The sequence below is a fragment of the Belonocnema kinseyi genome, chromosome 4 (genome assembly GCF_010883055.1).
Source record: "Belonocnema kinseyi isolate 2016_QV_RU_SX_M_011 chromosome 4, B_treatae_v1, whole genome shotgun sequence".
NCBI classification, from domain to species: Eukaryota; Metazoa; Arthropoda; class Insecta; order Hymenoptera; family Cynipidae; genus Belonocnema; species Belonocnema kinseyi.
In genome coordinates this window covers 48,646,324-48,665,682 of record NC_046660.1, presented here as the reverse complement: position 1 = coordinate 48,665,682, position 19,359 = coordinate 48,646,324, and the positions used below count along the sequence as shown (strand labels likewise).

Sequence of the window (19,359 nt, the reverse complement as noted above, 5' to 3'; positions counted from 1 at the left end):
AATGGAATAATTGCATTTTTTTAAAATAATTAATATTTTACGAACAAAAATTATTTTCTACTAAGGACATTTCTTTTGCACTTATTAGGGTCAATTTTAAATGCTTTTTAATCATCAGTATAGTATTATAATTTAAGGGCATAACCAAACTTTTAATGTATTAGGCTCCTTAGTAACTTAAGCCGGTAACTAACGCTTCTTTATAATACAGTTGAAACTCTTCAATAGCCCTCCCTTCTATTGCCCTTCAAAGAATGGACGCCGCGCCTCAGGAAGGTATAACAGGAGCTGCGTGGGGGCCGCAGGGTCTGCGGTTGTCACTCAGGCGAGCACTAAAGCGTGAACAAACAAAAGCGGAGCGGGCTATAATGAGTTAGTTCCCACTCACCGTCATCCTTAATATCGGCGCTGCATAAGAGTTTCACTGTCATTATAACAAATACTTGTCATAAAGAATTATGGATAACAATGCTCATTTCAATATGATGCTTCGTTCTCATTTTTTACAATTTTTTACTACGATCTGACGTTTTCAAAAAAAAATTATTTTTGTTGCAAATAGGTAATTCGCAATAAGCAACCTTTTGAAATATTATCCGACTTATTTCACCATTTACTTAAAATAGTTTAATAAACGCCTTTGTTCTATATTTAAAAAAATTCTTATGTGTATTTTTCGAATAGGAGTATTATTCTAAAACCTGCGAAATAAAAAGATACTCATTTTTTCATAAGGTTCTTTAAAGCCAGATAATGTGTAATTTTCAATAGTTCTATTTTTTGAAACTCCTAGTAAAAAATACTAGTGTTTCCACAACTCATATCTACGGCCTATACATTAGAAATTTTTGTATTTTAAATGTCTAAATTTCGAATTACGTAGTTATAAGTTTCTTATGTTAAATTTTAAGTCATGTAGTTTAAAGGTTCCAATGTTAAATTTGAAACGCCTGTAATTTTAAATTATCCAAACACTACAATTGATAATTTTTTCATGGGAACGTGCACGCATTCAGACCAGTAAGAATCATTGCCTGGAATTTTTTCTAGTTAGCGCACATTTTTTCCGGCCATATGTCTTGAGTTAAAATTAAAAAATTAACTAATTATTAATTTTCAATTTTGTTAGAACAGCATACATAATAGAACGCTTTTGATATCGAATCATCTAAATTATTAATTTTAATATTTCACATTTGTTAATTGTAAACTCAAAATAAGAATTTATGATTTGTCACAGATGAACTTTGTCTAATTTAAGTAATTTTATCTAATAGAACCATGTTTATAGAAAAAAATAATTATTTTAGAAACTACAGTTTAAGAATAGAATTATTCTTTCATTTAGTCTTTCACGGACAATTGTGTTAATAGAACCTACATCTATAAAAAAATAAATTCGACATTATTAATTTTGAGCATTAACAATTGCACTGATCTAATTTACATGCGAAAATTTTTCATTTCCAAAGGCTTTCAACATAAGATCATCTAAGCTTTAAAAATATTAATTTTTTATTTAAAAATGCAGTAAGTTTTACTGGCTTTCTTTTGCAGAAATGTTAGCTGTTGTTCTGGGGAAAATTGCATTATAAAAATTTAACCAGACAACTATTTCAAAGTTTGTAAAAAAAATACGAAGCCTTCATGTATTTGCGATGCAACCCGAATGTAAAATTGTAAAACTAGTGTTTAAGTTTCGTCACCCTGAAATGGAAAAGAGTTATTTACACATTTACCTATGTTGCCTTAGTTTACAGGCAGCTGATTGCGAATTTGTCTGTTGGTATAGAAAAATCAATTCTTCTTGAATACGAATAATCATAACGCCAAACTATGCTATCTTTGATGTGATATACTATATTTTATATTTAATTTTATATTTTCATATATGGCCATTTTTATTACGAGCAAACAAAATCTTGGGAAAGAGGCAATAATAATTTATCCCTTGCCTGGGATATCTGTATTACGAATCTAAATTATTTTCAGATTCTTTTAAAGCTATGCTATAAACATTTAAAGTTACTTGTTTTGAAAAATTGTTTTGCATATTCGTTTTAAGAACATATATATATATTTTATTATAAAAATATTTTTAATTTCATAAAAAAAATCGAAAACGGAAGATAAAATTTGGACCTTATTTTTGAACCTTCTTCATAATAAAAATTTTTTAATTTAAAAGCAAATTCAGTTTGTTACATATTCTGAAGATCCTAACACTCTTCGCACATTATCAAAGCTTTTTATTTGCTGATGGGCAGTAGATTATTCATAACGAAAGTAACTTTTCTTTTAACAAACAATTATTTAAAAACCTACATAATAAAAACTGAATTATGGATTTAAGAAGTCTTCTACAGTAAAATAATGTTAAATTTTAAATAGCTATATTCTATTCATTCTCAATTAAAATCATTATATATTTTATGCATCTTATATTTATAATAAATGAATTAAACTTTGTTGAATTGTAAACCTATGCCAAAATTTCAATTTTCACAATTATTAAAAATAGTAACTTGTAATTCAAAAATGTACGGAATAGGGAAAACAAGATATTTGAGGTTTGACATTCTTAAATTAGGCCCTGAAGGAAGTTCAATGTTCTAATTTTTGGATTTCAAAATCTATTATAATTACACGACCTTTTTAGAAGGGATATATTCAATTTTTCTTAAGTTCCATTTAACATAGAATTAAGGTAGCTTTTAATTGATCTAAGATCAACAGTTTTCATTCACATTTAACGAAAATCCTTGAATAATATAAACATTTCTTAAAAGACTACATGCAATATGATCTTATTTTATTATTTGCTAGGCTCATTTTTGCATTATTTTTTCTGTTAATGTTAATGCTAGACTTGCATAGGTGTGAAAAATCGACAGTCTCATATATGCAAAAAGCAAAAGAAAAAATATATTTCAAAGTGTTTTAGTATTTTAGTATTTTAGCTTTACCGGTTAGCTATGTATCTAAATCAGAAAAATTAAACTATCAACTTATTTTTAATTTTACTTAAACAATTAAAAGTATCAGCGTGCAGATGACGCAGTCCATAGGTAATTTTGTGAAACCTGTAACAGGTGACTTCGCTCAAAAATAAAAAATAAGATCATTCACTCGGTTAATGTACTTCACCTTCGTTTATTGAAGACAAAAATAATACCACAGAAAAATTCAGAAGTTCGACTAAGCACAACAACAAACCAGAAAACAGATATACTTTAATTTTTATAACTCTGAACTAACATATCAAACAATTGAAAATTTTTAATTTTTAATTTTACAATTGTAATTTATAACTCAAAACAAAGAAGCATTATCTGATTTGAATTATTGATATCTTGCGAACTTCAAAATAAGACAATGTTTAAAAATCACATATTCTGCAGAAGCCTAGAAGATAATTCACGTACAATAGACCCATGTTTCCAAAAATTATTTCAAAACATACAGAATAAAAATAAAATAATAAATCGATTCAGTTCTAGTCAGCCTAACATTTAAAAAAAATTTAGAATAGTCATATTTCTAACACCTCCAATTGAAATTTTTTCATGTGTAAAGAACCAACATCCACAATTGCTGTCAATGCAAAATTATTTACGTTTAGAAATAGTCAATTTTCATTTGAAAATGTACAAACTAGAAATAGTCGTAAATAAAAAATGTTAAACATAAAAGCAATATCAGTTTTTCCTTCGTAATTTTTACTGAAGAAGATACGCAGTAACGCTAGTAAGACAATTCACGTTGAACATTTTCAAATTCAACCCTAAAGGGTAAAACAATTTAAAATTTCTGCTCTATAAAAAGGTACAATAACTAGAAATAATGAAGTATTTAACACCTAATTTTATAATAATAATAGTCTAGTTTTCAATACTATTATTTTCGATTAGCATATCAAACAGGACGTTTGATAAAATTTACATCATGAAGAATGTGAAACATTAATTGGAAGTGATATTTTGCTTCGGGGGTGGGGTGATGATATAGTGCTTCCCCACTCTAAACTCAAGTGGGTTTCAATGATCATATCAATAAATTTTAAGTAAGACGCACTTTAAAAAAGCGCTTGTGAAACTGAATTCTCCTTCCTGATACCTGCATTCGATTATTAGACTCGATGATTTATTAATCTTCACGAAAATCAAGAAAGAAGTAAGAAAAGATTTAGCAGAATGGATTTAAAAATGATCCAGTGGCACCTTGTAGCGACTATTTTTTTCAGTGTCATTTTACGAGCGAGTAAGTTAAATTTTATAAAAGTTTTGTAAATATATTTTATACTTTTGTGTGAAATAACCAAACATTTTGCTTTAGTTTTTCTTAAAATTTACAATGATGCAATTTACTAGAAAATATCAATTTGAATTGATACACATTACGAAGATCATGCGTTTCATCAATAAACAATAAGCATCATTAGTTAATGAAAAAATTATCAAAATAAAAAAAAAAATACAATTCAGGTAATGGCTTCTTGCTATAAAGCTTTTCTCTTCATTTTCTTTTTTTCAGATGCGTTCAGTTATAAGGATGCCAAAAACTGGGTGAAAAAATATCCAGAATGTTACGGAAAACATCAATCTCCCGTAATTATTGACGCTCGTATGAAGGTTGTAGAACATATTGATGAACAACTAACACCCACAAACTTTAATAAAACTCCAAAGAAAATGACCATCAAGAATACTGGGCACACTGGTATTAAACAATTATGATTTCGTTTTATAAATTTCATTATGCCTGATTTTTTTTCACATACTTAGTAATTTTCCTATAATACAGTGGAATTAAAAGCTGATTGGACTGGAGAACCTCCGAAAATTAAAGGCGGACCCCTTGTTGGAAATTACGTATTTGATAAAATTACTTTTCATTGGGCCCAAAAAGAGGTATGTTTTGCATAAGTTTCGCACACTCTCTTAATTCAGATCAATGGAAATTTCTAAATTTCACGGGTATGATTTACTTTTTAAATTGCAAAAATAAATGAATAAAAACCTTTATCAATAAAACGCGGTAATGCAGCATATTCAATTTTATTGACACCCAGAGAATGCAATATGGCAAAAGTTGTAAATAGGCTACGAGGAAATACAAGAATGGTTTCTACATCTTTTTCTCTCATCCTACTCATGAATGGTGAAAATTAAACCCTAGAACCTAAATTTTATTTTAAAAGCAATCGACAAGGAAAGTTAACTGATTATTGAATGGTAAAATGAATTTGTGATTTTTTAATATTGCATTCGCTAAAAAAATATATTACTCATTTGTCAGTAGAAAATTCAGTTTATAAATCAATTAGTAAGATTTTCAGGAATTCAAATTTAGTATGTATTTATTGCAAACATCACTGCAGACCATAATAATGATAATAATATTTTTTCAACAATGGCATAAACAGTGGTCTGAGGGAATTGGTGTTAATGATGAGCCAACTATGATAGAAATGGAGATGCATTTGTTTTTTTACAAAGAAGATTTGAAATCATTCGAGAATGCTCAATCAAAAAAGGACGGTCTGGCAGCATTTAAAGTATCGTTTAAGGTAAGTACGAAATACTAGACAAATATCGTATTAAAACAATTTATTATGAGAAAATTAGAGGGCAATTATGTGACTTTAACCTTCTATTTCCATTTTAACTTTAACGGAATTCTTGTTTGTTGTTGTTTTACCTGCTGTTACTTTTAAATTAAACAAAAAAGACTACCGGTGTGAATGGAAGGGAAATGCGAAGAATTTGAAAAAAGTCCTGAAATTTCGAGCTGAATTGGAAAAAAAACTTTTGGATAAATTGAGAAAAATTCAAAAATTAATCAGTAAAAATGCAGGGTAAAGTCTTCGAATTCTAAATAATACTCCAATGTATTTTAAAGTATTTCAAATCCGCCCTAACTATATAAAAAAAAATTTCTTGAAATCTTAGAAAAAATCTAAGATCTCTGAAGTTCTTTAAAATTCATGACGATACTTCGAAAAATGGAAAATCCTGAAATTCCGGCAAAATTTTCATTTTTTGGAAAAATGATTGCTTAGAGAAATTATAACATTTCTGCAACTGTAATTTTTGTTGAAACTTATACAAAAATGCACGAAATTCAACTTGAAAACTCAGTTAAATAAAAATGTTTAATTTTTTCTAATTTTTTTTCAGATTTAGAAAAAAATACAGTAAAGTAAAAATTCTTACTATACAAAAATTTTCCTGAGTTTTTCAAATTGGCGTTTGACCTCATGAAAGCAATTGTAATATTATCTAAATTATTGTATACAATTTTAAATCTGCACTATAGAATATAATATTTTGAAAACGATAAAATAGTAAAAAACTGTACTATGAATCATGTTATTAGTCTTTTTTACAGCTAAATTTAATACGTATTTGAATTTTGTTGTTTTTTAATGTTGTCTTAATCTTCAACCAGAATTTATAAAACAGTACATCTGCAAGAATTTACAACTACAAGATGCTTTAAGTCAAATGTTTAGAACGCTATTTCTTCCACGTATGAACATAGAAGCTGCTTTGTAACAGACGCTATTCCCACATTTTAACTTCGAATTATCTCATTGCACGCTTCTAAATATTTGCATTCTGAATTTAAAAAAACTATGTGACTGCAAAACCATTAAATGATGTAGTTGTGCTTCTTTTATTATTCTTTGTGGGAAATTTTAACCACAATAAAATATAGCTATATACAAATAAAGTAAAAAAGGAATACAAATTATAGATCAAAGTTGTACTTTCGTGTAATTTGTTCTGCCCTGTATTTCATATATTTGTAGGTTCCTGCAAAAATGTTTTTATCTCTTTTTACTTTTTTGTACAGATTCTTCATTTGAGTTTGTCATCACGCAAAATACTATATTATTGATACGTGTTTGAAATTTCAGGTTTATGTAGAACCTCTTGATCAACATTTGTTTAACCACCTTGAAAAAAATTTACATAAGGTGCAATCCCCAAATTCAACAGCAGTGATACGCCCAATTCCCCTTTTGGAAAGTTTTCTACGTAATACGTTGCCAACATTGGACTGCTACAAAGGTTCTCTGGATTATCCACCTTGCTCGGAATCTGTGACTTGGATCCATTATGAACCCTCTTTCCTTATACATAAGAATCTTGTAAGAATTTATATTCCTCAAAATAATGCACGAAAATGAGTTTGAAATTTTAGTCACTATTATTATTGTGTATTTGTATTTTGTTTTTCAGGTAAAGGAATTCAGGAAAATAAAGTTGGCCGAGGGAGACGTGTCGAATATTAGGCCTTACCAGGCGTTAAACGGACGTCAACCTAAGCAGGTGAATCTTGCTGTAGGGCAGTTATAAATGTTGGTGACCAGCTGCTCCCAGGGAAGGTTTTCTGCAGTTTTCCTTACCCCTGGTCAAACTTGCAAGCAAATGCGAGCGCTTCTTATAAAAATCTGGCTAAAGACGGTAGAGGCCAAATAGCATGGTTATAGGTTTTTTGTATCCAAATTTCTAACAAGAATGTTCATGTAAATGATAAAATAAAATAAAGTTTTTAGTTGCATCAGTAATTTTCTTCTCAAAGTTATTCCAAGAATATATACTCTACATCATCAATTTTAAAAACGTTTTATTTTATATGCTTCAGCACAAGACAATGTATTAAAATCAACTAAAAAAATGTACATATTGCAAAAATTAGCCTTTAAAGTTAGAAAACTTAGAGTTTAAGGCCTTTGAAATGATCAAATCATCAAAAAAATTTATTTTTGTTTGAAATAGATACCCCGAAAAATAATTTTAATTTTTGTTGGGAAGCTGTCAATATAAGAAATTATAATATAGATCGAAAAACCAAAGTTGTTTAAATTTTCTTTGATATGTACAATATTAAATCAGAAGTCAGATTCACGTGGTACAATTTTAAATTAGATACCTGTAAAACGGAAGATTATTAGCTTAAATAAACGTAAAAAAATAATAAATCGGAAATAATAATATCAATAATGCAAATATACAAAATTTCAATGGTTTGAATTGGACAAATGACCACTTAAGAAACTTAAAAAAAAATATTTTTAAATTTAAAAGCTTTAAAAACTGAAAACGATCGTACTGGAGGATTTAAAATTAATTTTAAAATTGTGAATTTTTAAAGTGATGATTAATCTTATGATTAAGTTGACAATTAATTGATAACTTTGCCACCATAATAAATATATTTTTAACAAAATGGATTAATTCTCTACCAAATATTTGAATTCTCAACTAAAAAAGTCTGAAAATTAATCTTTAAAATGAATTTGAATCAAATTGTGTACTTCTTAAACTAAGAAGACCAATTTTCTACGAAAGAGTTAATTGTTAATAGAATTTTTTTGTACCAAATTGCTGAATTGTCAAGTTAAATTTTTTTTCTACAAAACAGTGAAATTTGAAAACTGGAAAAATAAATGCTCCAGAAAAGACGGCATAGTTGACTCTTGAAAAGATTAACTTGTAAGTGAAAATAGAATAGTTACATTTTCAGTTTAGAAAATTAATTTTCAACCCAAGAAATATAAAGTAGTGGAACAACTTTTCAATCAAACAGTTAAATGTTCGAATAAAATACATAAATTCTCAACAAAAAATGTAACAGTAGATACTTTCATGCAGAAAGATTTTAATTGAACAATATTGAACAACATTGAACATTGAACCAAACCCATGAGTTTGTAACCAAAAAGATCATAACACTATCAAGTTTCATTTTCCACGTACTCGCGTATATTTGGAACACTTGTAATTTATTATTATATTACTATATATATATTTCAAACATAAAGATAATCTAAATATATTAGGGTCCTCTACTCAAATTTAACAGAATAGTAAGGCTTTTTTATAACAATTATACCAAATAATTTTAACAGCAACTTATGAATAAGAATACTAATTTTTATTAGGGGCATCTTTACTTATTTTTACAATATTCATGGGAAAAACATAAAAAGCGTATAAAATAATTTTTTTCATTATTTAATTTGTATTTAATTTTTTATTTATTTACTGACCAAAATTCGGTTTAGAAATCAATTATTACAATTTTCAGTAATTCAAATTTAGTGCCAAATCAAAGAAGGACGGTATTGCATTATTTAGAAGGTTGATTGACGTGAGTACAAAGTACTACACAAATATTGCATTGAAACAATTTAAAATGGGGAAATTAGGGGGTAATTATGTAGGTTTTTTACATTTGTTTACGTATTTCATGTTGGTTGTTGTTTTTAACTGCTATGACGATTAAATATAAAAAATACTACAGCTCGTGAAATTTAAAAAAGTAGATTTAAAAGCGTTAAAGATATAAACCTATGTTTAAAAAATAAAAATAAAAAGAATTCATAGATTTATGTAAATTTGAAATAAATTTAATGAAAGTAAAGGGAATTGTGAAGAATTCGATCTAACTAATGAAATTACGAGCTGTAAAATCATTACAATTCCGTGAAATTTGATTAAGCACACAAAAAATGTTGCAAATTCTAATCAACACCACAAAATACTTCAAATCATTTAGATTCCCACCTAACTATTTAAAAGAGAAGAAAATTCAATGAAATCTTAGAAAAATTTAAGATCCTTGAAATTGTTTAAAATCTTTAATAATACTTTAAAAAATGATGAAATCCTCGTAAAAATGTTTCATTTCTGTAAATAATTTTTGTTAAAACTTTTGCAGACACAATATAAAGATTTTCTCACATTTTTTGAAATAAGTGTTTCGTACTTTGAAGTCGACATTAACTAGCCATTATATTAAACGACAGTATTTTGCATTTTTTAAATTGGCGTTTGACCTCACAAAAGAAATTTAAATATTATGTAAATTAATGCATAAAATTCTAAACCTGCATTATAGAATACAATATTTTACAAACGTGAAAACAGTGAAAAACTCTACTACAAACGACTTTGTTTTTAGTTATTTATACGAACGAATGTAATACTTATTTGAATTTTGTTGCGTATAAATGTTGTTATAGTCTACCAACTAAATTAAAAAAAAGTAAATCTACAAGAATTTACGGCTAAAGGATTCTATAATAATTTGCACGTTTTACGACCAAAAGTATGTGATTTTTCGACTTGATGATGATCCTAATCAATATATATTTGACGACCTGGAAAACAATTCAGATAAGGTAATCCCCAAATTCAACATTAGAAATACGCCTGCTTTGCATATCAAAAGTCTTCTACGTCAAAGTGCGCTACCATTTGACAGTTATATTTCAGGTAAAGGAATTTAGGAAAATAAAGTTGGCCGAGGGAGACGTGTCGATTGTTAGACGTCATCAGCGTTAAACGGGCGTCAACCTGAAGCGATGTATGTTTGTGGTGGGCAATTGGGCAAAATAAATGGGCAAAATAAATGTCAGTCATTGGCTGAAATCGGGGAAAGTTTTCTGCAGTTTTTGTTGCCTCAGGCTAAACATAATAGCAAATTTTCGCACCTTTTATAAAAATCCGGCTGCAGACTTTCGAGGGTAGATAGTATGGTGATGTTTTTTTTCCAAATTTCTAACAAGAATGTTAATGTGAGTATTCAAATAAATTAAAGTCTTCGGTCACATAAGTAATTTTTTTCTTTAACTGATTTAAAGCTTACTCCCGCTAGTGACCATCTAGATGTAAATTAATACGAATCTAGTAACTGATTCTAATAGTCGGCTATAGTTCCACTTGGTTGAGGGCATGTGATACTTAGAAAATTGTCGATTTTACCAGTTTTAGGTTCCTTGCCTTTTTTCTAGAATAATAAATATTTTGTCTTAAAAATATGGGAAATGATAGCGAACATGCTAACGCTCGTCCCCACACACTTTTTTTGTTTTTTTATCAACAATTTTTTGATATTGCTAACAACGTGCGTGTATATTTCGAGGTTATGTGTATTATAATTCACCCGAGCGTTACTTTCAAACTACACAATATTTTTGGCCAAAAACTTTGGACTTACAAATAAACATAGCAATTAATCTCCCGGAACTAACCTTGTTTGCAGGCAATCAAAAAAGTTTATTTCATAAATAATTTCCATATTATCAGAAAGGCAGAGATGAAAACCGACGTAAACTCAACATAATGCATATGCATACAATGTTTATTTATCACAATGATTTTTTTATAATTAGCCCTCAAAAAGAGTCCGGGAACATTCGTTATGATATTTTATAGCATCTCCGAATTCAGTTTTTAAAAATTTTCATTTTTGTGGAAAAAGCCGGGGAAACTGTATCACATGCCCTTAACACCAGTAAGCCCTTAAAATGTTAATTTGATGCGATTATATCTTCTTTTCCGTATATGTAGTTTAAAATACAAATTTTTGAGAATTGATAGAAAACATTCACATGCGTCTAGAAATAATTTTATTTTTTTTTTTGGTACAATTTCATTAGGTCGTAATGGTATAGAATTATAAATACAAGCATTATTCGTGCTTAAGGCACGACTTTCTTCAAAAATGCGCAAAATATTTCTTAAATGAATACAAATAGATATTCAGTGATAAAGTGATTAAATTTTATTTATTAATTAATGCCAGAATTATAATTATTCTTTAAAAAAATTCCAATTATAAAATTTAGAATAAATAGTTGCCTCGAGTCATTATGCTTCAAAATGTACTGATTTTTTCTTGCAGATGTAATTGCCCATAAAGGGGTTCAAAAACTGGTTAGTAATATCCAGAATTTAATTTCATAGAAATTATCTTCCCCAAATATTGAGATTCCTGACGAAAATGTTATTGAATCGATGAGAGCCACCAACTTTAATAAATTTCCAAGAACAATTACCATAAAGAATACTGAGCTCACTAGTATTAAATAATAATTACTAAAGCTTAAGAAATTTGATTGTTCCTTATTTTATATTTTTAATACTTTTACAGCTCCTATAACGCAGTGAAACTAAAATTTAAATAGTCCGGAGAATAGGCTAGCTTTGGAGACAAACATATAAATTCAACTGAAGATTTAAAGCTGCAAACTTGAAAAATCATAATATGATCAAATAAGAATGAATTTTTTTTCAAATTTAAACCATAAGAAAATTGAATAATTTTCATTTCGAATCTGGAAATCTTAAAAAATATAGTATAAGATCGAAAAAAAAGTTCTTTAAGGTTTTTTAGAAACTGACAATATCATATAAGAAATCAGCTTCATAAAGTGCAATTTGAAATTGAAAAACTGTAAAATGTTGACATATACTAATAAACTAGTCTAATAAACTGGATAAAGGATTTATTGAAAAACGCGTATGCCTACTTAAAGGTTTCGGAGCCACCATTTCTTATGGATATTTTGGTTTCAGATGAGTAAATTATCTAAAACTGGAAACTTCATAGAATTTATTAAACAGTAAACTAAATTAATAAAAATAGTCGCACAGTACAAAAAAAGGAAAACTGCTGTAATTTAAGATGGGTGGCATACACATTGTAAAACCATGTGTTTTATTTATTTATTTTTTCCTTTTAAAAGATACAATAAAACAACAACAGTATACATGATAAAGGTTGAAACCCAGCGTTTCTTTCCGCAATAAGTCACGGAATGCGACTAAAATATTACTTATTCAATAGCACCCTCATAAGTCTTTTTTATAGGTTCCCGAAAAACCCTATATTTGAATAAAAGTTATTACGAGATTTTGGCGCAAATTATAATTTTCTTAGATTTTTTAATCTAAATTGTTTTTAATAAATAATATACTACATTATAATGATAATTAGATGTTATATAAATTAGGTAAACAATTTATTGTGATTCTTAGCAATGTTTTCTTAGAATAGAGATAGAAAGTAGCTGTTAAAAAAAATATCTACTTGTTGTCTTATTTTAAATTAGGATAAGGTAATAATTAATAAATTTTAACACACATAATTATTCAAACGTTTTATTATTACTTTTAATAATAGTTTATTTGAAGAATTCTCGAGTTGCGTTTTTTTCTGAAATTTTAGACTTATTGTCACTTTTAAGTTAAAGTGAAGTCGTAATTAATTTACATTAACAAAAATACTTTTTGAAACCATTTATTATTATATTTACTAATATTCTTCTTGCTTAATAGTAGAAGGTTGAGGTTTTTTCGGCTATTCATAAATACTTGTCTATTTTTCATTTTAAAAACTATTTAAGATATTTTTTACTTTTGTGTGAAAAACCAAACATTTTGATTTAGTTTTTTTCTAAATTTGACTGCTGTAAATTCGTAGGAAATATCAATTCAAGGAGATATATAATAGAAAGATCATATGTTGCACCAATAATCAAAAAGTAGCATTAATTCTTAAAAAATTATCAACATTATGAAAGTTACATTTCAGACAAGACTTCTTGGAATAAAACCTTACCATTTATTTTTTGCAGATGCATTCAGTCATAAAGATGCTAACAAATGGGGCAAAAATATTCAAAATCTAGCGGAAAACAGCAGTCTCCCACCATTTTTAACCCAGACTCGAAGGGTTTTCCAGATACTGATGAAGAACTAGCACTGACAAACTTTAACAAAGTACCCAAAAAAATGGCAAGCAATAATATTGGACACACTGGTATGAAACAATTACACCGGCCGAAAAAATTTGACAAAAGTCAAAAGGCAGAAAGCAGACCTAACATTTCCGAAGGATTTTGATGCGCTTAATCCGAATCCGAGCTCAAGATTTCTCCTGTACGTCAAGTTTTCAAGACATTATAACCTAAAAGTGCGAAAAAACGCGTTTTTCAGCTGTTTTCGAGGTTAAGTAACCGAACAAGAAAAATGTCTACCACAAAAGCTAGCATCGAATTTGAAAGTACTAATCTTCCCCTTTCAAACCTACTTGGATTTATTAGGATATCTTTATTTTTCACCAATATATTGTAATTTGAAATTTTTTATTTGAGCGTTTTAACTCATTAACGCTGAGGTGTTCAGATTTGCACAACGCATTCTCTATTGCAGATGGTACGGCATTTTTTCTTCAATATATTATCTCAGGGGGTTTCCAGGGTGCTCTTTCTATTGCCGGTGTCAGTTTTTTGTTATAAATCCTAGAAGATCCAATATTGCGGCCAAAATTTAGGGCTTTGAAAGAGAACAAAGAATCCCGCAAAATACCAACAAGAAAGCGTACAGTTGAATATTACAGGATCTGGGATATTATATTTTTGTGAAAGTAAAAACACGAAATTAATAAAAAACATATTTGGCTTTAATTCACGCTAACGTAAAATAAAATTATAAATTGCTATAAAATTACGAAGCTAATCGATAAAAAAAATGAATATAAAACATAAGAAAATATTGAATCTTGACAAAGAATTTGAACTTATATCGAAGTTTTCTTACGTACCTCGTCACGATATCAAACGCAAAGTTCCCGAGACCTAATGTGCGAGATCTTTTAAAGGCTCGCCCCTCCTAACTTCTTCTCCTTCGACCACCCCCAATTGTCCATCACTCTCGCAGCGTTTCCCTACAGCCACACGGCCACGGATACATATGTGTGTGTATGATGTATTAGGTTTGCAGTGTGGGATATTGGGTATGGGGGATAGGCCAATGTTAAGAGAGAGAGAAAGACAAAGTGGAATGATATTATTAAAGGATCGAGAGAGGGCTATTTGGAAGCGTGTGTGTTCGGATAAAAAAAAGAGAAAGAGATGACTATCGCGGAGAGATGCGTGAGCACGTGTATACCTGAAAATATGTGTGTCCATGTGTGGGTGTGTATGTATAAATGTATGTTTATGTATACGTGCACGTAAAATTTGCCCATTTTCGGGAAAATCTTTTATTTCGCGGACAATCACGGCCTCAGCAAGCTGAGCACGTAAACTTTGGCTCCCGTGCATGAATTAAGCCATGCCCGGAGGGATCTACATGCGAGTGATTTTCCAATATCTTGTTTTAAAATACAACTTCAAAATAAATTCCAAATTATTATTAATAAATTCGTTAGCTAATTAAATTAGGACTCGGGAACCTGAACGAAGTATCGAAATCGCGTATCAAAGAAACCGACATTGCGTCATCTAAACTCACTCTTGATTCGCCGTGAATATCGCACTTTTGTATACAGATGTTTCATATTTCATTCGGCTCTGTTACATTACAAAATGAAACTTAAACCTAAATAATTCGTGAATTAAAGCTGGGTTTCACATTCGATGTTTTGAAATTACAACTGATTAGAAACTGCATTCGCAAGAAATGATTTTATACATTTTTAATCTTAGTTTAATAATCTTAAATATTTATTCACTTAATTCTATCCGAAACAACAGTCGTTTGGAACCAAACTTTGCACATTGATAAAAAAATAAAAAATATGGAACCCGTGTCTTTTCATTTCTACGGAAGCCTTTTCCTAGGGATAGAAACCACCCCTAACAAGCCACAAGCATGCGCACCCACCTGCCTCTGGGAACAATAAGTTTAGTCGCATATTTTTCTTGGAACATTGATGTTCTGATATAATTGATACATTTTGCTTCGGTGTTTAGGGCTTTTACAAATTGCTTCATTAACCCCAGTTCTATGTGGAGTGGTGGCAGTAATACTTTATTTCTGCCAACAAGACTTTCATAAACAAAATTATACTGACTAACTGTCCACTCTAATCTGTCTGGCCATTTCTCCGTTATCCAATGTTCATCCCTTGCAAGACTCTCCTCAAGGCAAAGAAAACAAGGGTATTTAATGTTTCCTGATTGGAAACCTATTATAAGATTCATAATTTTGAACTCACCACAAATAAGCAAATTATGGACATTGTATTTTATTTTTATCAGGAGTAATTGGAAAGTATCATAAGATTCTTTCAGTGTAGTTGAGTGACCTACTGGAATTGCAGCGTACTTATTTCTATTATGTGCTAGTACTGCTTTCAGACTGTCTGTAGACGAATCTATGAAAAGACGCCAATCCTCTGGCATATACAAATTTATTTTATATAAATTATTGAGTCCTTCGATATCATTATAATACACAATCCCACTGTCCATTGAAAAGTATAGTACTTGATAAACTTTTCTTTTCTATTTCTGTAAATAGTTAATCTAGTTCCAGGTAAAAATAGTTTCCTCTCTTTGAGTGCTGAAGCGGAAAGCTCAGCTTTATCTTTTGGAAGATCAAGGTCACGTATAAAATCTTCCAATCCACCTTGATAACGAAATTTAGGACTTTCATCATTTGATTCTTCGCAAGAAGAATCTTCAGTTGCATTAGGATCGTCAGTATCCATTGATTCGTGAATTGGTCGGTCACTTTTGTTTTCATAGTGATTTCTAATACCAATCTTGGCTGGTGTAACACTTTTTACATCAGGGCAAATGATTTTCTCCAAATACTTTTTAGAAAAACCTCCTGTTTTGCATAAGAAAAAGCAACAATCAGTATCATAATCGTTGGGCTCACGCCAAACAGGTGGTTGAATAACAGTCTGCGCCTTGGTACTTTCATCTTCCCAATTTGACCAATTTAATCTACAAGCACGACAAATTGAAGTTGGTATCCACGGTTTATCCAAATTTTTCATTGAAGTCCCATAACAAACGTGACAAAAGGTATTAACTTTCTTAGCGCAAGGAGTTCTTAAACTCATTTTTTTCTTATAATGAACCTACGCCTAATGAACCTGATCAGCCTATAATGAACCTACGTCATAAAAGCGTCGCCAGCTCAGTGAGCCAGCTAGGGATCGAAGATTGTCTGCGCCATAGAGCGGCGCGCACATACATCGAATGTGAACATTAGAATGTACGCAGGGTGCGCAGTAGCATTCCGCGCAGTCCGTCTTCTTTTGTTTCATCAATGTGCGAAGTTTGGTTCCAAACTACTGCACGCTTTTTTGTTGGTATTTTGTGCTAGCTCCTTTGTTCTTTTTTAAAGCCCTAAATTGTGGCCGCCATATTGGATCTTCTAGCGGTTATAACAAAAAACTGACACCGGCAATAGAAAGGTCACCTTCGAAAACCCCTGAGATAATATTTTGAAGAAAATATTTCGTACCGTCAGCAATAGAGAATGCGTTGTATAAATCTGAATACCTCAGCGTTAATGGGTTAAAACGCTAAAATAACAAATTTCAAATTACAATATTTTGGTGAAAAATAAAGACATCGTAATAAATCCAAGTAGGTTTGAACGGGGAAGATTAGTACTTTCAAATTCCATATTATCTTTTTTGGTAGAACTTTTTCTTGTTCGGTTACATAACCTCAAAAACAGCTAAAAAACACGTTTTTTGCACTTTGAGGTTAGGATATCTTGAAAGTCTGACGTACAGGAGAAATTTTAAGCTCGGATTCAGATTCAGCGTATCCAAGTCCTTCGGAAACGTTAGGCCTTGTCTCTGGCTTTGAAATTTGTCGGCCTGTGATTATTATTTGGTATTATGAATTTTATTTTGTTTCATTTTTGTAAATACATTTTTTTACTTTTTCTATAACACAGTCGAATTAAAAGCTGATTGGTCTGGAAAAATTCCAAAAATGAGTGTTGGACCCTTCATGGAAATAACATATTTGAAAAATTTATTTTTCATTGGCCTCCAAAACCTGTCTGAGTTGAATACGTTTTTAAAACTCTCTAAATTCAAATTAATGAAACTTTTCTAATTCTAGTAGTATCATTTATTACTTTAATTCAAAACAAAATTAAAAATAAAAACTTTTATTAAAAAGACGTGGTAGTGTAGCATTTTGAACTTTATTGATAAAATGAGAATGCAATATTGAGAAAGTTGTTAGCAGGGCTTACTTATCTATCTATTTCACCTTATATATTCAAGGTTAAGAACAATTTTACAGAATATCAATTTGATTTAGAAAACATTCCACAAGGAAGCTTAAAAAATTCGATCAAACATTTGGTTTTTAAATCAATTAATTAAATTTGCAGTAATTCAAATTCAGTGAGTAATTAGTGGATTCATTACTGGATATCATAAGAATGATAATAATATTTCATTCAACTGCACGAATGAAAAGTGATTTGAGTGAATTGGTGTTGATAATAAGCCTCTCATGACGGATATGTAGATGCACTTTTTCTTTTATAGAACAGTTGTGAAATCATTTGAGATTTAAAAAATGTACGCTTAAAGTGCCATCGTTTGAGAATTAAGTTTGAAAACAGATCTTTTTACGATTAAAGTGCGAGTCGTTTAACGAAGAATTGTTTCAACGACAAGCGACTCTACTTTAACGAGTAGAAGGTGCAGTTTAACGGTTAAAATGGGACGTGCTCTTACCGAAAAATAATGTACGCGCATGCGTGAAATCGCTTCAAAGCGCTTTTAAAATTCAGTCGTTTAACCATTAAAGTGCATAATTTTAGCGTTAATCTAAGAATCGTTTCGCGGTAAAAGTGATTGTCTTCTGAAGATGAAAAGGCGCGACTCTATGATTTAGTCGACATCATTTGAGCGTTAAACTATATTGTTTAAGTTTTACAATTCCTTGAAATTTTTTGAAGTACTCTTACATTTCTTGAAAATTTGAACAATAGCGAAAATATTTAAAATTAGTTAAATGCTCTTATACTTATTTAAAACAATAGAAAATTCATTGAAATTTTACAAAAGATTTTTATTTTTGCCTTTTTCAGAAAAATTTGTTAATTTTTTATATTTTGTTATATTTTATAACAGTTTCAATATGCTGCCAGAATTGACAGAGAAATGCATTCACAAGAACTTCCCGAGTCGAAATTTAGACCCTACTTTGAAGTTTCAGCTCCTTATTAGAGCCTGCTTTGACGTATTTAAACTTATAACCCCTGCTTTAAACTTTTAACTCCTAGAGAATGAAACATTAGAGCCTACTTTGAGGCTGTAACGCTTCTCTGAATCTACTTAATCTTTAAGTCTACATTTTTATAACTTAAGACCCTACTTTGACGCTGATTAACCTCCCCTTCGATAATGACCATACATTGAATCTTTTGAGCCTACTATGTTCCAACTTCATGCGAATAAAGTAAAAATTATTTTTTACTTCGGATAATTGAACACAATGGTCATCGCAAGGACTGTATGCACACTTAATTAATAAAAATATTTAATTCAAGATTTAACATAATTGTTATTAATTGTTTATGTATAAATCAATGCTTTTAAATGCTCAATCGCAGACAAATTTTTTCTCTTAACTGAAAATGATAAAAATTTGTGTGAGAATGGTATTCATCATGGAAAATTATTAAATATTCTCGATTAATAAGTAACTGTGAACATTTTTATCGATAATTAATGAAAGTTTGTGTACAAAACAGTCATGTCCCAGGTGGAAAAATTATGTATAAA

General features: G+C 29.6%; 1 protein-coding gene across 1 annotated transcript in view; it reads left to right on the top strand.

Annotated features, from left to right (window-relative positions):
* Positions 1-254: 254 nt before the first annotated feature.
* LOC117170878 (carbonic anhydrase 1-like) overlaps positions 255-19,359 on the top strand; it is a 21,017-nt gene continuing 1,912 nt past the window's right edge. Inside the window, exons 1-4 of the mRNA XM_033357920.1 lie at positions 255-276; positions 4,534-4,719; positions 4,804-4,910; positions 5,426-5,569. Coding sequence (XP_033213811.1) covers positions 255-276; positions 4,534-4,719; positions 4,804-4,910; positions 5,426-5,569 — 459 coding nt within the window. The remainder of the gene's footprint in view (positions 277-4,533; positions 4,720-4,803; positions 4,911-5,425; positions 5,570-19,359) is intronic.